Below are 19,989 nucleotides of genomic sequence, written 5' to 3' on the forward strand. Positions count from 1 at the left end.
CTGATACATAAACTGAATGTGAAAGTCTTAGAAAGAGTGGTGGTTGGGGGGTACACAGAAACTAACCTGTGACCTGATGTCTTGCCTGGAATTTTTAATTGTAAGACTTTTTACATTGTTATCGTTAGCTAAACACGTTTTACATGTTTTAATACATGTCTATTTCTCGTTGTTGCTCATTTTTCTTGCTTTTATCGTTCCCGAAAATGTGCTTTTGTGTTGTGGACTGTCTTGCATTTGTGTGTGTGCGCGCGCGCGTGTACATGCAAGCAGCTCTCTCTGAGCAGCACGGTGTCCCTTGCACAACATAGAGAACAGGAAGTTGTAGCTGCTCATTCCACCAATCAGCTGCGAGATTACCGGGACGGTCCAAACAATACAGGCAGCAGCACAGACCGCTGGAAATGCAGTATTGCATGTTAAGATTTTATGGAAGGATTTTTAACCGTATATCTATTAAAACATTATTTTAATAGTTTCTTTAAAGAGCGACATTGTTTATTTAAAACGCAAGTTAGATGATATCAAAGAAATAATTACGAGTCCTTGTTAGCAACAGTTAGCAAGGCGTTAGGCGCTAGCTTGGGTAACGTTAGCTCACATATGAGGAAATCCGGCAGATAATAACAAAAGCTTTTTTGTCGGGTTTCCTCATCACTGTCAGCAGTCAACAAGGCTAGAAAACGAAGTCCAATGTTTTTATATCTGTTAGCAACCTTGTGTGGTTGAAATTCAAGCAAACATCCAGTTAGCTTAGCTGCTAGTTGAACGTCAACATCCACCAAACTGGACAAAACTTTGGATTTAGTCGGGTTTAAATCGGGCTCGGCGGGTTCGCTGACCCCTCAGAAGAAAATGAAGAAAAGGAAGGAGCTGAATGCCCTGATCGGACTCGGTGACAGTAAGAGAAAGAAGACGAAAAAGGGATCGGGTCACCGGCTCCTGCGGACCGAGCCCCCGGACTCTGAGTCCGATTCGAGCTCGGACGACGACGAGTTCAACAACCTGAGCAGTGGAGCTAACTTTGGGAAGTGAGTAATACCTTTCATCAGATCTTGTTGCAGTGCTAGATATGTTGTAGGTGTGTATTTGCTAACACTTTTAAAAAATTCATTTTCATCACGAGACTCAATAATAAATCAGGATCCATTTCCCACACTCAAAAACACTACTTTACTTCAACTCCTCACCTTCTCATTATTTACTGGTGCCTGTCATGTAATGTTTGTTTAATGAATGTCAGTACTTCCAGATCAATTTACTTGCTCTTTGTCTGTGCTCAAATGTAAGCAAGCCATGATACATTTTGTCCACTGAGAAGATGATGAGTTTATTATCCTGAACCTTCATTTCAGACAATTGAGAAATAATTCTAACTGTACCTGCATTGTGGGTATTATATGATGGTACAGTATGTACCAGCTGATGTGGTGAAGCTGAAGTAATCCTCATAATTCCCATGACACAGCATGTAGTCCTCTGAAAATATCTTCCTCATTAATAATGTAAGATGCCTCACAGTTGAAATGTCTAACATTACCATGTTTTCTTCTTTTACAGGAGGAGTTACACGCAGTGCTGCAACGTGTGCTACCCGTTGTTTCTGTTCATCATACTCGCTGCCTGTGTTATGGCCTGTGCTGGGCTCATTTGGATGCAGATTGCTCTGAAAGAAGATCTTGATGCACTAAAGGAAAAGCTGCATAGCAGTAAGTTACACACGCACGCACACACACACACACACACACACACACACACACAGAGAGAGTTACCTTTTGGTGTTCATTATAAGCGCTCTGAAACTCAAACCTGTCCGAGTTAATCACTTATTCATTCCTTTGTCTCCAGCCCTGTGACTAACATAGTGTGTAATGTTTGTCTTACAGTGGAGTCAAGCCAAAAGGTGTCATCAAGTGAAATACCAAAACTAAGTGAAGACCTGAAGAACAAGGAGAGAAAGCTCGATGACATAGAGACTGGGGACAAGGGACTGAGCAAGCTCTGGTCCAACCTGACAGAAATGAACAGAAAGGTGAGGCGTCATCATCGCTGACACTTTAACTAGATCTTATGACAAAGATTATGATGAAGAATAACAAGCTGATTGCAGGACATGGACTTTTGGGACCTTGCAGATAAGTCACAATACTGCTATATAACCAAGCAGTAGTAACACTGAGAACAAAATACGGCCAACATTAATTGTAAATACAGGTTTTGGCATTAGCTTGAAATTAGTATGAAGTGTAAGTTTTACTCTTCAGTTTGTTCAAGCTAAGAAAAATGAGTTTTTGTGCTTTGTGCCTCTATTGGAGGGACAGGACAGTGGATAGAGTTGGAAACCAGGGAGAGAAAGTGTGGGTACTGTTCTGACATGCAGGAAAGAAGCCACATGTCGGATTCGAACCTGAGCCACATGCTTCAAGGACTATAGCCTCTGTACATGAATTTTGGGTTTATTAAATGAAAATAACATAAATAGGTGAGCATTCTGTCTAAGATGTGTATCAAATGTTTTTTTTGTGTCCATTTGTCTTTTGCAGATCAGTTTACTGGACTCTGCTGTTAACCATTTAAAGGCCAACTTGAAATCAGCTGCCGACTTAATCAGCCTTCCGAATACGGTGGAAGAGCTTCAAAAGGTAGAGACGCATCAAATGAACCGAGACGTTTTGTTCAAAGTCTTTTTAATGGTAGCTTACTGAGTTCTCCGTTTTCCAGAGTGTTGCTACGATTGGCAGCACGCTGACGAGTGTACAGCATGATGTGAAGACCATGCAGGCCGCTCTGGATAAGAACAACGACGAATTAAAGAAGACAATGGTCAGTTCAAGCGAGTTGTATTTCTTTCTAGTTGATCCTTATTTTGTCCTTGTAACAGTTTCATGGTATGATAACATTCTTCGATAAACAAAATATCCACAGCTCCAAATATGCATTTACATATTTGATTTCAGATGTGTGTAAAGGCTTCCAATGGAGCAAGTTTAATCTGTCATTCTTAAATGACTTCTTCTCGCCTCGTTGTGATAACAGTATAAATCAGATGGCAGCAGAGTTTGGTTCAGATCTGGAGGGTCACCAGTTCAAGTCCTGGTACTGACCATGGAATTGGGGCTGGTTTTGGCAGAAATGCCCTTGAGCAAGGCACTGAACTTCCAACTACTCCGACGCTATAGTCCCCGTGCAGAGGTCTGCGCGTGTATCTTTTTAATAAAATGACATGTCATCCATTTCATCTCAGAATGAATCAACAGTTCCCACAACTTTAAGACGTGTTGACGACGAGAAGAATAAAGGCAGCAGCATTGTCAACAATAAGAGTCTCGACAGTCAAAATGATTTGACTTGTGTCATCGCAGTGTTATGGACCGCAGCTGACAAACATCACAGTGGAAATCTGAAGCTGTGCTCCTTTGTAAATATGTGATATAAAAGTATAGGGCTGCAGCCTCTGCGTTTTCACTTGATGTATTTTTCATGAATCAAGTTAAAGTTTGATTTCACTTACTTTTGTGTGACAGCTTGTCTGTTTTAACATCCTGTCTTAGCTCTCTGCAAATATTGCTGAAGTCTGCATTGTTAATTCAATATGAATGGATTGAGTGTTTTCATAAAACTAGTTAACAGTGCGTTGTGCTGAAATGGGTGAGATAGATAGATAGATAGATAGATAGATAGATAGATACATGATACATTGGTAGATACATAGATTGGTGGGCCAGCTTGAAATCCTCTATTTTCTAATTTCCTTCTGCAGATATTTCCTCCCTCAGATTTCAAATCTGCTTTGTTTATGGTCAAGATGAATTTGTTGATGAAACGTTAGTTTATCTATCTATCCATCCATCCTATACTATTCAGAATCTAAACCAGAAGCTGTGGCAAACTTTGCCTTTGCAAGATTAATTTGGTCCTATTTTTCTTTGCTCACTTTACCAACAAATGTTTTGTTTGCAGTTCTTCTCAGGCCAACATTGAAAGAGTTGGTGGGGGGGGGGGGGGGGGGGTTAACAAGGTCCTGTCATTTTCTTGGATCCATGCGTTGGGTTGTCATTCATAATACATGAAACGAGTGCCAATCTATTTCGGGAGCTCAGATGCTTTCGTATTTCTGAGGGAAAGTAGGTCACATATCTGAGACAACTGCAGAACTTTACTTTATATTTGAAGTAAAGGGGGAATGACAAGGGAAGATAATAGCTCTCTTTCCCTTTTTGAAAAGAAAAAAAAACCCATTGACATCAATAGTGTTTCATAGGGAATTTTTAACTGGCTGAGATCTCTGTAGTCTTGTACCTTTTGACTATTGAGGTACAAACCTCGAAGTTCCTCCCAAAGCACTAAACCTGATCACACGTTTAAACCTGTCTATAAAAACATGCCTGATTTCCCTCCTGTTCTTTTCTTTGTTCCAAACTGGACACCAAAGCAGAGTGCTAATGGAGAAAATGCATGTCTTGTTTCTCTTTATAGGACATTTCCGATCTTAAAACTGCAGTAAGTGAGGCAAATAAGACGGAGGAACTTCACCGTACGCAGACTAACGAACAGATCCAAACCCTCCTCACTACGGTTGCAGAACTCCGCCAGAGAGTGTCGTCATTAGAGAACGGCTCAAAGCAAAGCGTGAGTAAATTGAACTTTTGCACTGCATCATGGTCAGCCGTCAGAGTCATTTCAACATTGATCGTAGCTGTAAGACCTAGCATACGGTGTCAGCATCCATCTATGCAATATTCAAGTGCTGCAGGCATTAAATATGTTTTTTGTGAAGCTATTTCCGGATCGTTCTCCATGCAACGGCAGATGAATCCCCTCGGGGACCAAGGGATTGGAAACACTGTCCACTGAAGTAAAAGACAAATTCCTACAATTGAAGTCTCCTCTTCCATCTGCTTAAAACTCACAGGACTTTAAAGCAGCAGCTAAATTGGCAATCGACAATGAAAGTCCAGGAACCCAGCAGGTGAATGAAGCCACAACAATCAAAGCAACTCCGAGGAACGTTCAAGGTACCGTGGAGGCTAAAGTAGCTAAAAGATTTAAGTTTTTTAAATTTTTCCTTACAAGACATGAGATTTTTTTTTTCTCCTGTATTTCCACAGAGAATTCCACACCACTCACACAGCCACAGACGAGCAGACTTCCACGCTTCTTAACTCCACAGCGGTATAAGATCAGTACTGAGACAGCGTGTCCAGAGAGAGTGCTCCTGCCTGGTGTCACTTCTATGAAAGGTACACTAAGGAATTGAATCGGCTGTTTTCTTTTTCCTTTTTGTTGTTTTTTTGCCATGTTCCCAATTAAAACCAGTCTCATAGCTGTCCACTTAATGTCAGACATTAAAAAACAAAGTTGCCTTTAAAGCTCAAGGGGAAGAGAAGAATTGGCTCGCCTCAAATGTCCAGTAAGACTTGTACCCGTCAGTTGTGCCTTCATGTGTATGTACCAGCACATCATTCTTATCTTGTAACAACATTGAGTTGATGTAAGTGCATTCAAATCTGTAATCATTGTTTTTCTTCGTTACAGGATATAGATCGTTTTGTAATTAATACCATTTTTTTCATTTTTCGAGGGCAGTGCACACAGACAATCCTATGTTCAGTCACGTTTCTGAATAAGTCTCATTCCTTTCACAGGATTGGAGGAAATATTCCGACAGGCTGGCGTTGAAGAAAATGTGCCTGGATTGACCTACCAAGAGCTGAAAAAAGTATTTGGATCATCAACTCCCAGTGCTCGCACCATGCAGTGTTTTGACAATGACACGGACCAGAGATACTCTCTGAAGGAGCTGAGAGCTGCCGTAGGTTTGTAAGCACATCATCACTGACAGCAGTGAACAGTATTTGAAGACCCAGCAGGGTTAGTGTGCTCGGAGATCCGGACCCTTTTCTGTAATTGCTGCACTTTTGTGAACTGAATATATTTATCGTACCGGTTGCGGAACAGTGGCGCTGGCATGCCCCCCCACCCCATTCACTTCTTCTCCTCGATTCTTTTCAGTTTAACTATGCTTTAATTTGGAAATTAACCCATATAAGTATCTGTATGTAGTCAGATCTCTCAGTCTCTTATTTTAGCAAATTCCAAGGTTAGCAACTAATAGAAACATGGGGATTAGTCTTGTGAATACTTTGAACCCTGTTTTCTGCTTTTATTTCCTGGATTTGTTTTTGTGAACCTTTCTCTTTTTTTTTTTCGTTTACATTTTCCCAACAGTTTCTCATCTTCATGTAGCATATGTGTTGCTCCGCTTTCTTGGGGTTGGTTTTGTAGTCCGTTTCTCTGCAGATTGTCCTGACCATCAACACACCCTGAACTTAATGTATAGAAACCTAGATTACATTTTATGAATGTTAACAGATGACTTCTAGAGGCAGACTTTCTGTCTTTTGTGTGTTTTTTTTTTTTGTGTTTTTTTAGACAGATTCCTACATAACAGAAAAACAATGGAGCACAAAGATGGACTTGTGTGCTCTCAGCTTCGCTAACAATAATTGAGATTTATTTCGGTGTCGTGTTTCTTTGTTTTCATTTCATCTCTTCGGTTAGTTGCTACTTTTTGATCTGGGTTGTGTTTGTTGGGTCAACTGTACAATTTCTCATTTTTTCTCTTGCAGTTTTACAAGTTTTGAAGGGCTATGAACACTCATCAATCATTCAGAAAGATGTTTGAAGTGGTCACTCATGAGGCACATGTAGCAATAACAAAACTCCATTGCTATTACTTGTTAAAAGTTGCAGTAGATAGAAAGTGCACCCAGCTCACAATGTGTAACAGGTAGTATAAAAATGCACTGACCATCACTCTTTAATTGATTCTGTTTGCGGGCCTAATAAAGGTGAGCGTACTGTCAACACATGTTCTCAAATGTTGTAATCTGTACAAAGTTTAAATGTATTCTCAAGACATGATCTTGTGCAGAGCATCAGGTTAGTAAACTTTCCTTTTTGGTCTCGATCTTAACATTGTACTTTTTTCAAGTGATTATGTTGTGCTTTGCATGTTGCTCATAATGTAACATGAATAAATTATTTATGAACTTAACATAGTCAACTACTCCTTTTTTGCAGGACAATGGTTAGTGGAGCTCAAAAATGTATCAGCTTTTGTCCATCAGGGTGTGTAGATCTTTTGGAACCATGCTGCTACTAGAACATGGGAGGTTTTATGAATGTGTCATTGTGTGAGAACCAATAAACAAACAGTTAAAAAAGGTTTCATTTTGTGGTATGTCTGGTGTATTAAATCATCATATAAAGAATATTTTTTACAAGCCTGTTTAACATCACAACACAGAAATGAATCCAGTCTGGAAGATAGAAAACTTCAATCAATAACAGTTCTTTCAGGCCAGTGCTCCTTTAGCCCTCCAGTCTCCGGACAAAATTCCCAGTAGCTCTTCCTCCTCCTCTTCATCATCATCCTCATTGCTGGCATCAACTTCCATGTGTTCCTCTTTTCTGGGCAGGGACTTCCTCTTCACCACATCCCGCTTGTCTCTCAGTATCTCAACTCTCTTGTAACACTGAATTTGTTCATCAATTTCGTCAATCTGACGTTCGAGGCGACCTTCTTCGTCGTCCTCCGCCACGATGGCGTCTGACTTTGTGTTCACCTGCCTGATCTCCTTTTGAAACTCTTCCCACTCCTTGTCCATCTGATCTTTGGGCGCGTCCACTTTGCGCACTTTGGCATCTCTAACAGGATCGTCGAAGAATCCCTCTGGCAGCGCCTCGGCTGTGTTATCTTTCTTTTCTGCGGGTTTCTCCTGCTCATCTGCTTTGAGGATGGATCCTGAATGGGAAATGGAGGGTGTGGATGGGACGGAGCTGTCGAAGAAATCGTTAGGTAATCCTCCTGGCGCCTCTTCAGCATCATCTTCATCATCATCGTCATTGTAAACTCCGGCTAAAAGCGACAGACCTGCAGACTTCTTTGAAGGTGCAGCTTCCGTTTCGCTGGGTTTCTCGAAAAAGTCTCCTGGCAACGCTGACGAAGATTGGCCTGCAGCAGAGGAAGGTTTCGCCTTTTTCCCCTGAATGTCTTCACTACTCTCCGGTATTTTCCTCTTCAGTGGTTGAATCTGCGGTGCCACGGGCTGAGATTTGCCTTCCTTCAGCTCGACCACCTTCTCTTTATGCAGCTTTCCCAGAACATGAGCTGGCCACACAAGTTCGGACTTCACCTGCACATTGCACAAGACGCAGCTGAGGTGCCCGAGACTGTTGTATTTAGCAAAAGGAGACTCCACTTTCTTCTTGTCTGTTGTTTGCCTTTGTTTCGCCCTCATTAGGCGCCGAAGCTCCTCTTGATTCACAACTTTCTTCCCCTTCTTGGAAGCTGCCATTCTTTACAAAAAAACAACAACAACACAACTCACACAGGATTGCTTACAAACTGTTTTGGCTTGCGACGGAGCGAAATACGGGTCTCGCAAAGATGACGTAAAACGCGGCCAAAACCGGTGAAAAGAAAATCTCGCGAGACCTTTCGGTGTTAGCTCGTCTGGCTTTTACGTAGCTTGCGTCCGCCTGAATTTTGCGGCAAAGCAAAGTGATTAGATACTGTTATAAAAAAAAAAAGACACGTCGAAGGAGCGGCTGAAGATACGACGATGTAGTCGTTTGATTTTCGTCTTTATTTCTAGATGTGTGTTCATTTACTGCGTGTAAGTTCTGTTATGTTTCGCATTATTTTCGGGTTTCATCGCCGCACCCTCCACATTCAGTTTTATTATTGGGGGCAAGATAGCTAACGTTTGCTGGGAGCTAACGCTAACGTTGGATCAGGGAGGCAGGTGTAACGTTATTTAAACATCAGGAAGCAGGCAGCTACGGGGAAAAAACAGTTCGCTTAAGCTGCTGAGATTTGTGTTCTTTGTGCCACATCTTCCTCTTACCGTGGCCCAATAATAACACACTTCGCCTGCTAACACACGGCACGCTTCATCGTTATCATCATCATGACAGGTGAGAAGATACGCACCATGCGAAAGGACCACAACAAACCCAACAAAAATGGAGAAATAATGGACCCGTACGAGGAGACTTCAAACGGGACTATACCAAACGGTACCAGTAACCATTTCAAATCCAACAAGGCTTTTCAGAGATCAGTCAAAACCTCGGCGCTGCAGCAGCAGCAGCTTAATGAAAATAACATCAACGGCAACTCATCGTCAATCTGCACCGTGGTCAATGATGACAACAAGAACCCGATCATCCTGACTAGCGAGGAGTTGGACTTCCCTGTTCACGAGTGCGTGTTCAAGGGAGATGTGCGTCGGCTCTCCTCCCTCATCAGGACCCATAGCATCCTTCAGAAAGACGTGCATGGTAAGCCTCTATTAAATGATTGTTGTTGTTTGTTTTTTTTTCAAAAACAAAAGAGCGATCTCATCTTTGTCTGATCACATAACCCTGACCCTTTTAATGCCTCTCCTTCAGGGAACACTCCTCTTCACCTGGCTGTGATGATGGGCCACAAAGGTAAGGTTGACAGAAGATTAAAATCTATAATTTTTGTTTTCTCTACAGAATGATTTAACCAAAATGAACAAAATCCTCCTCAGAAGGTCAAGCACCTTTGCACCGGTCACTCTGTGACTTTTTTTTGTTGCCTTTTTTAGGTTAAAGCACTTTACGTCTCCCCCCTCCAGTTACTCCTGCTGCACTCAGCATGTCATTCCTGACCTCAGCAGTGTCCCAATAACACGCTGTTGGTACAGCACAGTAGTTAGATTTATTGCTTCCAATGCGTCTAATTTGTAAGGACGGGGGTTCTTGTTTTTGTTTTGTTTGGGTTTTTTTGCACAAAGTCGTCAATTCAGCTGTATTTTTTGTCCCAAACCATAAATGTGCCCCTAGTATTGTAACCATCTGTGATGAATGACACCCACTGTGATTAGACCATTAGGCAACAGCAATAAAAATAACCACAGTATAAATGAAATGCAGAGTAGGGCTGGATGACGTATACCAAAACTCATATATCCTTTTTTTTTTTTTTTTTTTTGCTGAATGGGAATACTCAATGTATATATATTGATGTCTTATATTAACAGTTAGTTGCAGAAGTTCAACATGGACATGAGAATAATCTACCCGTTTGTGAAATTACTTCATTTTCTGCTTCAAAAAATAAACAGCGTTTTGTTATCTATTTGTTTTTTGCGTTTGGCTCAAAGAGAGAGAGAGAGAGAGAGAGTGGAGGAGTAGGGTGAAGAGGGAGAGACAGTGTCGGTGAACTGGCAGCTCTACAGAAAGGAGACACGTGTAACGTTATTTTAGTACAACATAAACTATATCGATATTGTCTTATCCGATATCTTCTTTGAAAATATATGTAATATCATAAAAAAATATGTCGCCCCCACAACAGAGTATGTAACCCTCTTGTAGTAGAGACTTTTATTGACATTGACGTTATCGATCATCTTAAAATACTGAATCCTAATGGTCAGTTAGAGCAGTTAAATATTTGATATAGACTCTGTTTCAAAGGTTGTGTCAAATAAAATCTGTCTCCTATATTTGGCACGACTGCTAAAAGAAACATGGCCAATACACAGAATTGATCCCTCTTGTTTCTGTCGTCATTTATGGTGTGTTTCTTTCAGAGTGTGCCCTCCTGCTCCTGGCCCATAACGCTCCTGTAAAGATCAAGAACGCACAGGGATGGAGCCCTCTCGCAGAAGCCATCAGCTACGGTGACAGACAGATGAGTAAGTGATGTCATCAACGGCACCCTGTTTGTATTTGAATATGTTCAATATGTGTGTGTGTGTGTGTGTGTGTGTGTGTGTGTAATGTTATGTGCGCCTGTGTGATGGGCTTCCAGTTTTATGATTGTCTTCATGGTGTCAGTCTGAGTCACTGTCTGTTGGTAAAATAGCCATGTGGGCATCTGGAGTTGCTCTCTGCATGATTGCTAATGTTTGGGTAAATGTCAGCTCGGGTGTCGTCTGTTCAGGAAATACGAGTGATCGGGTCGCTTTGCTTTCTTGTGTTACACCGAATGACAGAACACACATTTCCTTAAGTAAAAATCCAATTCAATTCAATTCTTTGTTATCGTTACTCTCCTCCTATATTCAGTCTCCAGAGTCCTGAGCTTTGATTTCCTGGGGTGAACACTGTTGAATCTTTCCATATGTATCACTGTACAAGCTGGCCGTCTTCTGGTGTTAGACTGATGACATGTTTTACTTTACTCCCAAAGTTTCTGCTTTCACACTGGGCACCCAATCCGCTGTGCTGCCCTCAGTTGAAAACCTCGTCAGGAAGAAAGAAAAAGAGAAGAATTACACTTTGTTAACGCAACATGTAACTGCTTAAATCTGCTGTACACATTATTGCAGAAGTCTGACTTTCTTCATCTTAGCTTGAATTATGGAGGGGGAGGAAACAAACACTTTTTGGAGCAGCAGCATGTCCGCGTGTAATTCAATAGTTTGAAAAACGGCTGTCTGGGCGGTGCAGCTGAAAAGCTGATGTTGTCGGTGGATTTTCTCGGAGCGCTGGTTATCCAGATGGGCTTGGAACGCAGCCGGAATGTTGGCTTATAGTGTGAGGAAGCTTCCAGCCCGGTCATCCCAATGCTTAATGATTCTTCTGCTGCTCTCACATCCAGAGCATCAGAGTCACACGGATCATACGAGTGAAAGGAACCAGCTGATGTGTGTGGGGTGAATTCCATGATCCTGTCTTTGTTTTTTGTTTCAGTAAAGTATAAAGGCCAGGCTCAGTGTTCCCTTTTCTCTTTATAGATGAATTCAGTGCGTCCCTTTCTGACACGTGATGGAGGTCGCGAGGCCCCGTGTAGAGAGAAATGACCCTCAACCTTGTTAGTATGCAGCCCGGCTCTCTGTGGCTGCGGTGGCAGGCTGGCTGGGGACTGGGACCAGGAGTTTAGCTTTTGAGAAGGTCATATAATACACAGGGGAGGGGGGGAGGGGGGGCTGGGTACATTCCCACATTAGCAAGGGCATGCAGAGGGAGGATCAGGGTCTTCGGTTGAATAACATGCAGCAGAAAATCCCACACAGATACCATGGCTGTCATCTCCATGGTAGGAGTTTAGCGTTTAATAGCTTTTCATTGAGCACTGAAACACTGCAGCGTTGTCCTCAGCCATCACCTTTCACTTCCACACATGCACACGTTGTGCCAGCAGGCTCGCTCGCTGCTCGTCTCTGTGTGCAGCGACGGGCTGCTGGTGCGCAGGGAGAGCCTCGTCAGCACTTCTCTCCTCAGGCCAGATCCCCCCACCACCACGCCCCCATGTCCCCTCGGTCAAGAGCACCAGGACACGTCTGCGGCGTGCAGCTTTTTAGTGCTCCATCCCGTCTTACTGAGCAGAGCATCATCTAAGCGTGCTAATGTGTCGGCTGAGCTAATCTGTCATTCTGATCATGCGGCGTATAGGAATAGGTCGAAGCAGAGCAGTGATGCTTCCTCGTGTGTGAACCAGAGCTTCAACATTAAATCAGTTCACTTAGTGTTCCGTCATGACAAAATCACGAGCAAGAATTTTGTTTATCGATTTTGGCATTTTTGTCGTGGGGGGGGGGGGGGGGGGGGGGGGGGGGGGGGATTTCTCTGACTTTCTGAAGGCAAAAAAGCTGACATGCAGCTTTTCGGATCATCACAATGATTATCAGACGCAGCCCTAAATCGAACGATAACCACACAAACACGGGTACAGAGGACTTTTTAATGAAGGGCCCCCGGTCCATTTTTCCACTGAAGGCGGATGCTTTCAAACTGTCTAAAAGCTAATGATCAGCTCCTCTCTGATGGAGGTTCGTATCGTGCAGCCGTGGTAAACACGGAACAGTACTCATCAATTCTGCCATGCAAACACTGACACCAATGAATTCTGGGATTAGCCAATAAAAAACAAGGACGTGTGTTGCATCCTTTTGTCAGGACTTTTTTACTCCATCGCGGCAGCTTCACCTGTTCGTTGTCCAGGCTTTGATGTGTTAAAAAATGGTGGCCTTTCCCACCCCCCTCTTCTTTCCTCAGTCACGGCAATACTGCGGAAGTTGAAGCAGCAGTCCAGGGAGAGTGTGGAGGACAAGAGGCCGAAGTTACTGAAAGCTCTGAAGGAGGTGAGCGTCACACCGAGCCCAATATCTGCCCACTTTGTTTTACATGTACATCTAAAGCCTGTTTGAGGACGCGTTTATCTCTTGAAGTAGATGATGGGAAATCTCGAGTGAACGCCACTTAAATGTATAATGAACAAGACGAATCCTATGGTGAGACGTGCTCCTGTCTTTTCTCTAGCTTGGTGATTTTTATCTGGAGCTGCATTGGGACTTTCAGAGCTGGGGTAAGTTTCATATTGTTTACACCCCCCCCTTTCTCAAACATTATCACATCAAGACGAGCTTTGGTTTGGAAGTACGTCACTCGTTCTTTAGAGGAGCTGCATGACTCAACTGTTGGCTAAAAATAAAACCAAACTACTTGTTTATCATCCACAGTTGACAAAGGCAGACTTGATTCAAACTTTCATCTGTATTTCAGTGCCTCTGCTGTCCAGGATGCTGCCCTCTGATGCCTGTAAAATCTACAAGCAGGGAATTAATATCAGGTAAAAGTGCACGGGTTCTATAAGAGGCTCTCGTTTAAATCAGCAACTGGTCCGTATCCAGGTCGCCGACTCCTTTTAGATCCTCAAAGTAGGACATCAAAGCTTCACACGCCGCTTCTCCTCCCTCTTGATTTAGACTCGACACAACTCTCATCGACTTCAATGACATGAAGTGTCAGCGCGGAGATCTAAGCTTCATATTCAACGGCGATGCAGCCCCCTCCCAGTCCTTTGTGGTTCTCGACAACGAAGCCAAAGTGTACCAAAGAATACACCACGAGGTGAGCGGAGCGGGGTCAGCGCCTCCTTTTTTTTACGTGTTTGTTTTTCTTCTTTTGGGCCTGACTCTTGTTGTCCTGCATCTCCAGGAGTCTGAGATGGAGACTGAAGAAGAGGTGGACATTCTGATGAGCAGTGACGTCTACTCTGCAACTCTGTCCACCAAGTCCATCAGTTTCTCTCGCAGCCAGATCGGCTGGCTGTTCAGGGAGGATAAAACGGTAAGCCCTCAGGGTCAAACCTAATTTAAGTGAGACGTGAAGGCACACGAATGGACATTTTCAAACGACCTCTCTGAATGTTTTTCTTTGCATCACTTGAATCCTCCGACACGATGTGATTATCCAGTGACGAGTTAGAAAACATAGATCAGTTGGACAGAAGAGTGGAGGCTTTAGTCCTCCAAGTGGGCGGCCTGGACTCGAATCTGACCTCTGGCTCTTTTCCAACATGTCATTCCCCCACTCCCCCTTTTCCCCTCGATTCCTGACTTTACCCATCCAGCCCCCCCCCCCCCCCCCCCCCTTGCAAACTCCACAAAGTGAACAGACGGAACGCAGAGGCTAACACAGCTGTCCAACAATAGAAATCGTCACGCAGGGAGAGAGTTTGAACTTTGCGTCTCGTGTACCTTATGTGTGTGACTTATATTCTGGATTTAACCGTAGTTCAGTCCTGTTTTCTTCATCTGGTCAGAGCTGCTCTTAATATAAGAGACAAAGGTTGTTTGTTTTTTTTAGTCTGCAGGACTCAGGCTGCAGGTTTGTTGTGTTTTAAGATCATTAAGACGTGCAAACGTGGGATTGTTGTCCACACAGGAGCGGGTCGGGAACTTCCTGGCCGACTTCTACTCTGTGAACGGGCTGATGCTCGAGTCCCGGAAGCGTCGAGAACACCTAAGCGAGGAGGACATCTTGAGGAACAAAGCCATCATGGAGAGTCTGAGTAAAGGAGGCGGCATCAGTGAACAAAACTTTGAGGTGAGAGAGACGACCTTGATGTGCACGGTGACAAGCGGTCTCTTCAAAGACTAACTGGACCTCTCTCTTCTCCTCAGCCCGTCAGGAGGCAGTCACTTACAGCTCCGGCACCCAACACAATTTCTTGGGAAGAGTACATCACGGCCGAGCAGGGAAAGTAAGCATCAGTTGTTTTTTTTAACTAAGAAATGTCATCAGGGCAGATGGGTTTGAATCACATGTGAACTATCATGGATCATCAACACCTTTGTTTTTGTTTTTTTTCTTATCTGCCTTCTTCCTCCTTCAGGCCTCCGCATCTCGGTCGAGAGCTCGTGTGTAAGGAGAGCAAGAAGAACTTCAAAGCTACCGTAGCCATGAGCCAGGATTTCCCCCTCGGCATCGAGTCGTAAGTACATCCATTTCTCCTCAGATCTATTTACAAAGCTCTCTGTGCACATCGCTCCCGGGTGAGTACGCCTGGAAAGATGTGGGATTTCAGAAAAAGCCCTCGAGGAGAGATGAAATCATTCGGAGAAGATAATTGGGCTAGGTGAAGGTTTCACCCTCTGTAGCGTTAGAGAGTCAACCGCTCCGCCATGTGATTTACTTTTGTTGAACTCAACTCGTGCACCTCGTTAGCTGTGTTTGAAGAAACAGACCTGCCGTCTTATTCCACTATCATCGTGCTTCTGCCAGCTTGTGGCCTTTGTTTCAGGCTCAATAGACTGGTGTAGTAATGACGTCTTTTTGTAGGCCAATCCGAAAAAATGGCGCCGGTGGTTCCTTCGAAAATTCACCTATGGGATTTTTGCATTGGATTTTGGATCATTGCATTACACACGTTTCTGATGGAGTTCAGCGGGATAATCTTTACAGATGAACATCATTTATATGAAGCTTGAAGAGTTAATGCAGCCGAGAGAAGTAAAAAGCTAACGTTATGCTCTAGCGAACTACACCGCTTTGTAATGACGTCACGACCGTTATGCTTCATCGATCTAATCATTGGATTTTACAAGCTAGTGAAACGTTAGCTTAATAAGTTGTTTATTAAACTAATATTTGCAAGAACACTGAAAAACCTGACTAGAGGCTGTAAGAAAGGGTTAGGGAGAGAGTTCCCAGTGTGATGACGGGTAACAATAACCACTGTAGTTTCAGTTAGTTACTCGTGAGCAACCGCCGTTTAAAGTTCACGTAAAAACTTTAAAATTTACAAGTGGGGTCTTAGCTAACGTAGTTTAGCTCGTCTAACAAAACGTCTACATCTCTTCAGCTTGTGTTAACCACAAACCTTATTTCAGGCGTCTAAACACAAACCCATTCAAAATCCTCATTGACTTTTGGAGTTAGGAACCCATGGCGCTAAAATGCTAACTCACTTCCTGGTTTTAGGACTCAAAACTACACCAGTCTATTAGTGAATGGAGAAGGCCGAGTGTATACAGGGCTCTCAATGCTAATGTTAGGCCATGTTACATGAAGTAGGCAGGCGTAATAAAGGATGTCATATTTTACAGTCATTGTTTTAATAAACTACTGGAGGAGTAATGTAGTCAATTTTCTCATCTCCTGTCCTGATTGGTCCTTAATGGATCCAGCAAGGAAACTCCACCCTTTAATAATAGCTAATATTGTTATTCCAATACTGGTCTCTACATCTGTCTACTGTGGTCAGGAGGTTTCCAGGACGCTGTGCTCTGTAAGTCGTGCTTCACAGGGGAGCCGTGTGTTCTTGTGCCTCCAGCAGCTCACAGTTTCCTCTCAAATGACTGACGGATCAGAAGAAGTGTCACTTTCCATTCGTGATTTCCAGTCAACTATTTCAACAAAGATTTCAACATTGATTCATCTTCCCCTCAGACTGAACACTAACGAGGGCATTTTAATACCTCGACCAAGTGATGGCGCCCCCCAAAGGCCATTTGTGTTCTTTGAGTAAAATGGGTCGTCGGTGTATACCGTCATACAAATCATTTTATTTTAATTTAGATTTTTTTTTTGAATGTTAAAACTTTAAAATGTTTTCAAGCGTCACAGTATCATCACAACACAGTGTGTTATTGGATAATTAATCAACTGCAAGGCAATCGGATAGTGTTGCCTTGCGATGCCGAGATGCTTAAAGATGAGAGGCTGATGTGTTCGTTCACTTGGTGTCAGTCTCACCTCCTTTTCATGCTTCAGCCTTTTAATGTCTTTCTCCAGCAGTCTCACTTCATCCCGCTGTCAATTCAACTTCTGTTCACGTTACACTCACTGTTTGCAGCCAAACGATGTGAAAGGGGAAAACTCATTTTTCTCTCTTTTTGGCCCTCAGGTTACTCAACGTTTTGGAGGTCATAGCCCCGTTCAAGCACTTCAACAAACTCCGGGAGTTCGTACAGATGAAACTTCCTCCGGGGTTTCCAGTCAAACTCGGTACGTGTACGCAGCGATTCACCTCTTGTGTTCCTGAGAGCGAGCTTGAGGGGGAGATCTGTCACTAAATCATGCCGTTGTTTTCTCCCCCTGCAGACATCCCCGTCTTCCCCACCATCACAGCAACCGTCACCTTTCAGGAATTCCGCTACGACCAATTTGAAGAATCTATGTTCGTCATCCCCCCTGAATACAAAGAAGACCCCAGCCGCTTCCCTGACCTCTGACCTGCAAACACAACTGACACAAACAGGAAATGACCACTGAGCTTAAATGTTTGAGAGGAGGGAAACAAAATGAGGAATTTTCTTATTCGTATATGTATTGTCCCTCTCCATTTCATTGATGATTTTTTTTTATTTAAAGGGAAGTGGTGGCTCATATCATTGATGGATCCAAATCAAATTAATGCAAACAGGTTTATTTTAGAGCGCTATCACATTTGAATGCCTCTCTTCCACTGCATGGTAAAGCTCTGTTGGACTTTTGAATGGAAAAGGTGAAAAAAGTTTTTTTTTTTTTTTCTATTTTGGCATCACCTCAACAGTGGTTCCATGCAATCTGAGCCAATAAAGAACTAAAAGAATTCAGACGGTCGATGGGTAAAAGAACGGTCACACATACGTACACGACGGCGCCCGCCCTTAGTGGGACGTTGGCAAGTCGCCGCATACACATAATACATTACTTAAGTATGTAGCATATTAACCATGCCTATCTAATGTTCATTGAATAACTTCTGTTGCATTAAATCCCAGTGTGTGTACTTGAAGTTAAGACAAGACCACATGCCTGGGTAAGTGGGGGAAAAAAAGTACCGGTACGACAGGTCAAGTCAAAAAGGGCCGATACATTGCTGGGAGTTAAAAAACGGCAGTAGCATATCTGCGTTATTTTTGTGGAACAAGTGATAGTTTTTCTTGTTTTTCTTGTTCTCTGCTCTGAGCTGCTCTTCTCTCTTGGAAACGTTCGTAAAAGACTCGTTCTGAACTCGTCATTTTCACTATGTTGTTAGGAACTCGTTCTCGTCCTTTCTGAGGACTCGTGACAGAACTCTTGGTTCTTAAAAGCACGGACACCATCATCTGTAAATAACTCGCATCACATCCGCAATCCATAACAAAGAGAACTTACAGTATAACTTTATCCTCAAACTGAGCTTAATATTCATTTATAAATGATGTACTATATATATAAATATATATATATATAAATATATACTCAAAAGGAGTAACACTGTGTAGCAATACATTTCCAGTCCTGAAGAATGTTTTTAACCAGCTGGGAGAAGATCTCGCAGAAGAACACATTAACAGTTCAATACCTTAGCACCCCCCTCCCCCCAACAGGAAACGACCTCCTGTGTTTTCAGGTTCACTCATGTTACCTCTCTGCTGTCTCCATGTTTGTCGTGCTAGTATGGACTCTGTGCTCAGTGCGAGTGAGTCATTGTGATGTATTAAAGGACTGTTGTGTGTGTACGTTTGTCTGTGGGAGAACCCGGGTGGGATATCAGGTAAACTGTGATAAGTTTAACACTGCACTGATATTAAGTATATTTAAGGCATGCTATGGCTGCACTGGCCCAGTGGACATCACATGCATTGTTAACATGTATTCTCTGAACGTTTGTTATATTACCTAAAGACTTATTTAGATGAAGGAGAAACTGAAACTTGTAACACTACCACTTTGAAACACCTTTTAGTGCTTATTAAATCTCTCCTCGATGGTAGTCCGAGCATACTTTCCTTTTTGTTTTGTTTTTAACCAAGAAGAGTTGAACTAAGCTGTGAAGTTAATATTGCTGGAATTTTCCAAAACTGTCCAGAAGGGAAATGATCTCATGGTCCATTGATTTGTCTCTGGCTTCAGCTAATGTGTACTGCAACCATACCTACTTCACATCCCTTTAAATAAAGCACCAGCATCCTGTTTCAAATGACTTTGTGTAGCTTTGATTTAAACACTGTGTTCTATATAAGACTCTAAATGCAGGATGGTGATAAGTACGCATCAACAGTTGGATGCTGCTTAATATCTATACCTCAATGCAGGATGTTTGGATCCTTACTGTAAGCGACATACTTTCACTATCGAGAAGGAAACAGACATTTGTGTCTGGTCTGACAGATGCAGCTGCTAAGATGTGGGGGGGGGGGGGAGTTTTGTGAATTTTAGCCAGGCAGCAGAAACGACCACATTTTTTAAAGAGGCTACATATTTGGATATTAGCAGACTGTGGACTTGAGTTTGTTGTGCACTTTACAAGTCTTCCGACTACTCCAAGAGCTTTTACACCATGTTACACCAAGCTGACGGTAGAGGCTGCTGCTGTGTGCAAAGTGACCATCAGTATTAACTAATCACATTCATACACAGCTGACAAAGCAGTGGGAGCAACTGTAAGTGCAAGTGTCTTGCTCAGGGACACATCAGACCTGTTGTTGGAGATTCAACCCCCAACCTTCCGGTTAACTGATGACTAACTCAACCAACTAAGTCAAACCATCTTATTTACTAAAAACAAAATCAAGTCTAACCTAAAATGAATTTTGTACCCATTTACTTTTGACATTTTGTTCCTTTTGTGGTGTTAAATGAGAGATTCTGCACTCACTCTAAATGTGGTGAGTGCTCTATTTATTTAGTTAAGTTTTGTTTTGAATATTTTTATCCACTACAGTAGCAGGGCAACAGAAATTCTGCTGG

At 42.8% G+C, this 19,989-nt stretch overlaps 3 protein-coding genes across 3 annotated transcripts; 2 read left to right on the top strand and 1 right to left on the bottom strand.

The window, feature by feature from the left end:
* Positions 1-305: 305 nt before the first annotated feature.
* efcab14 (EF-hand calcium binding domain 14) lies at positions 306-7,057 on the top strand. Its single transcript, XM_079349106.1, has 9 exons — positions 306-1,031; positions 1,561-1,709; positions 1,887-2,032; positions 2,544-2,642; positions 2,722-2,823; positions 4,477-4,629; positions 4,913-5,015; positions 5,109-5,240; positions 5,646-7,057. Exons 1-9 carry the CDS (start codon positions 856-858, stop codon positions 5,822-5,824), a joined length of 1,239 nt encoding a protein of 412 aa, XP_079205232.1. The 5' UTR covers positions 306-855; the 3' UTR covers positions 5,825-7,057.
* Positions 7,058-7,220: 163 nt separating this feature from the next.
* znf830 (zinc finger protein 830) lies at positions 7,221-8,452 on the bottom strand. Its single transcript, XM_079349107.1, has one exon. It carries the CDS (start codon positions 8,358-8,360, stop codon positions 7,359-7,361), a length of 1,002 nt encoding a protein of 333 aa, XP_079205233.1. The 5' UTR covers positions 8,361-8,452; the 3' UTR covers positions 7,221-7,358.
* Positions 8,453-8,521: 69 nt separating this feature from the next.
* On the top strand, positions 8,522-19,222 carry LOC306827356 (ankyrin repeat domain-containing protein 13C-like). Its single transcript, XM_079349105.1, has 13 exons — positions 8,522-9,348; positions 9,460-9,501; positions 10,632-10,736; positions 13,042-13,127; positions 13,306-13,351; positions 13,549-13,615; positions 13,752-13,896; positions 13,984-14,115; positions 14,713-14,874; positions 14,952-15,031; positions 15,164-15,262; positions 17,177-17,277; positions 17,374-19,222. The coding sequence occupies exons 1-13, from the start codon at positions 8,976-8,978 to the stop codon at positions 17,502-17,504; spliced, it is 1,569 nt and encodes a 522-aa protein (XP_079205231.1). The 5' UTR covers positions 8,522-8,975; the 3' UTR covers positions 17,505-19,222.
* Positions 19,223-19,989: the final 767 nt, after the last annotated feature.

The sequence above is a fragment of the Symphodus melops genome (assembly GCF_947650265.1).
Source record: "Symphodus melops genome assembly, chromosome: 7".
In the NCBI taxonomy this organism is placed as follows: domain Eukaryota; kingdom Metazoa; phylum Chordata; class Actinopteri; order Labriformes; family Labridae; genus Symphodus; species Symphodus melops.

What these genes read in the sequence shown, in the direction of transcription:
- efcab14 (XM_079349106.1), top strand. Translation starts at nt 856, where the DNA reads ATGAAGAAAAGGAAGGAGCTGAATGCCCTGATCGGACTCGGTGACAGT. An exon ending in ACGAATTAAAGAAGACAATG is followed by an intron (nt 2,824 to 4,476) that starts GTCAGTTCAAGC and finishes TTCTCTTTATAG; the next exon opens with GACATTTCCGATCTTAAAAC. An exon ending in AACTCCGAGGAACGTTCAAG is followed by an intron (nt 5,016 to 5,108) that starts GTACCGTGGAGG and finishes GTATTTCCACAG; the next exon opens with AGAATTCCACACCACTCACA.
- znf830 (XM_079349107.1), bottom strand. Translation starts at nt 8,360, where the DNA reads ATGGCAGCTTCCAAGAAGGGGAAGAAAGTTGTGAATCAAGAGGAGCTT.
- LOC306827356 (XM_079349105.1), top strand. Translation starts at nt 8,976, where the DNA reads ATGACAGGTGAGAAGATACGCACCATGCGAAAGGACCACAACAAACCC. An exon ending in ATCACGGCCGAGCAGGGAAA is followed by an intron (nt 15,032 to 15,163) that starts GTAAGCATCAGT and finishes TTCCTCCTTCAG; the next exon opens with GCCTCCGCATCTCGGTCGAG. An exon ending in TTCCCCCTCGGCATCGAGTC is followed by an intron (nt 15,263 to 17,176) that starts GTAAGTACATCC and finishes TTTGGCCCTCAG; the next exon opens with GTTACTCAACGTTTTGGAGG.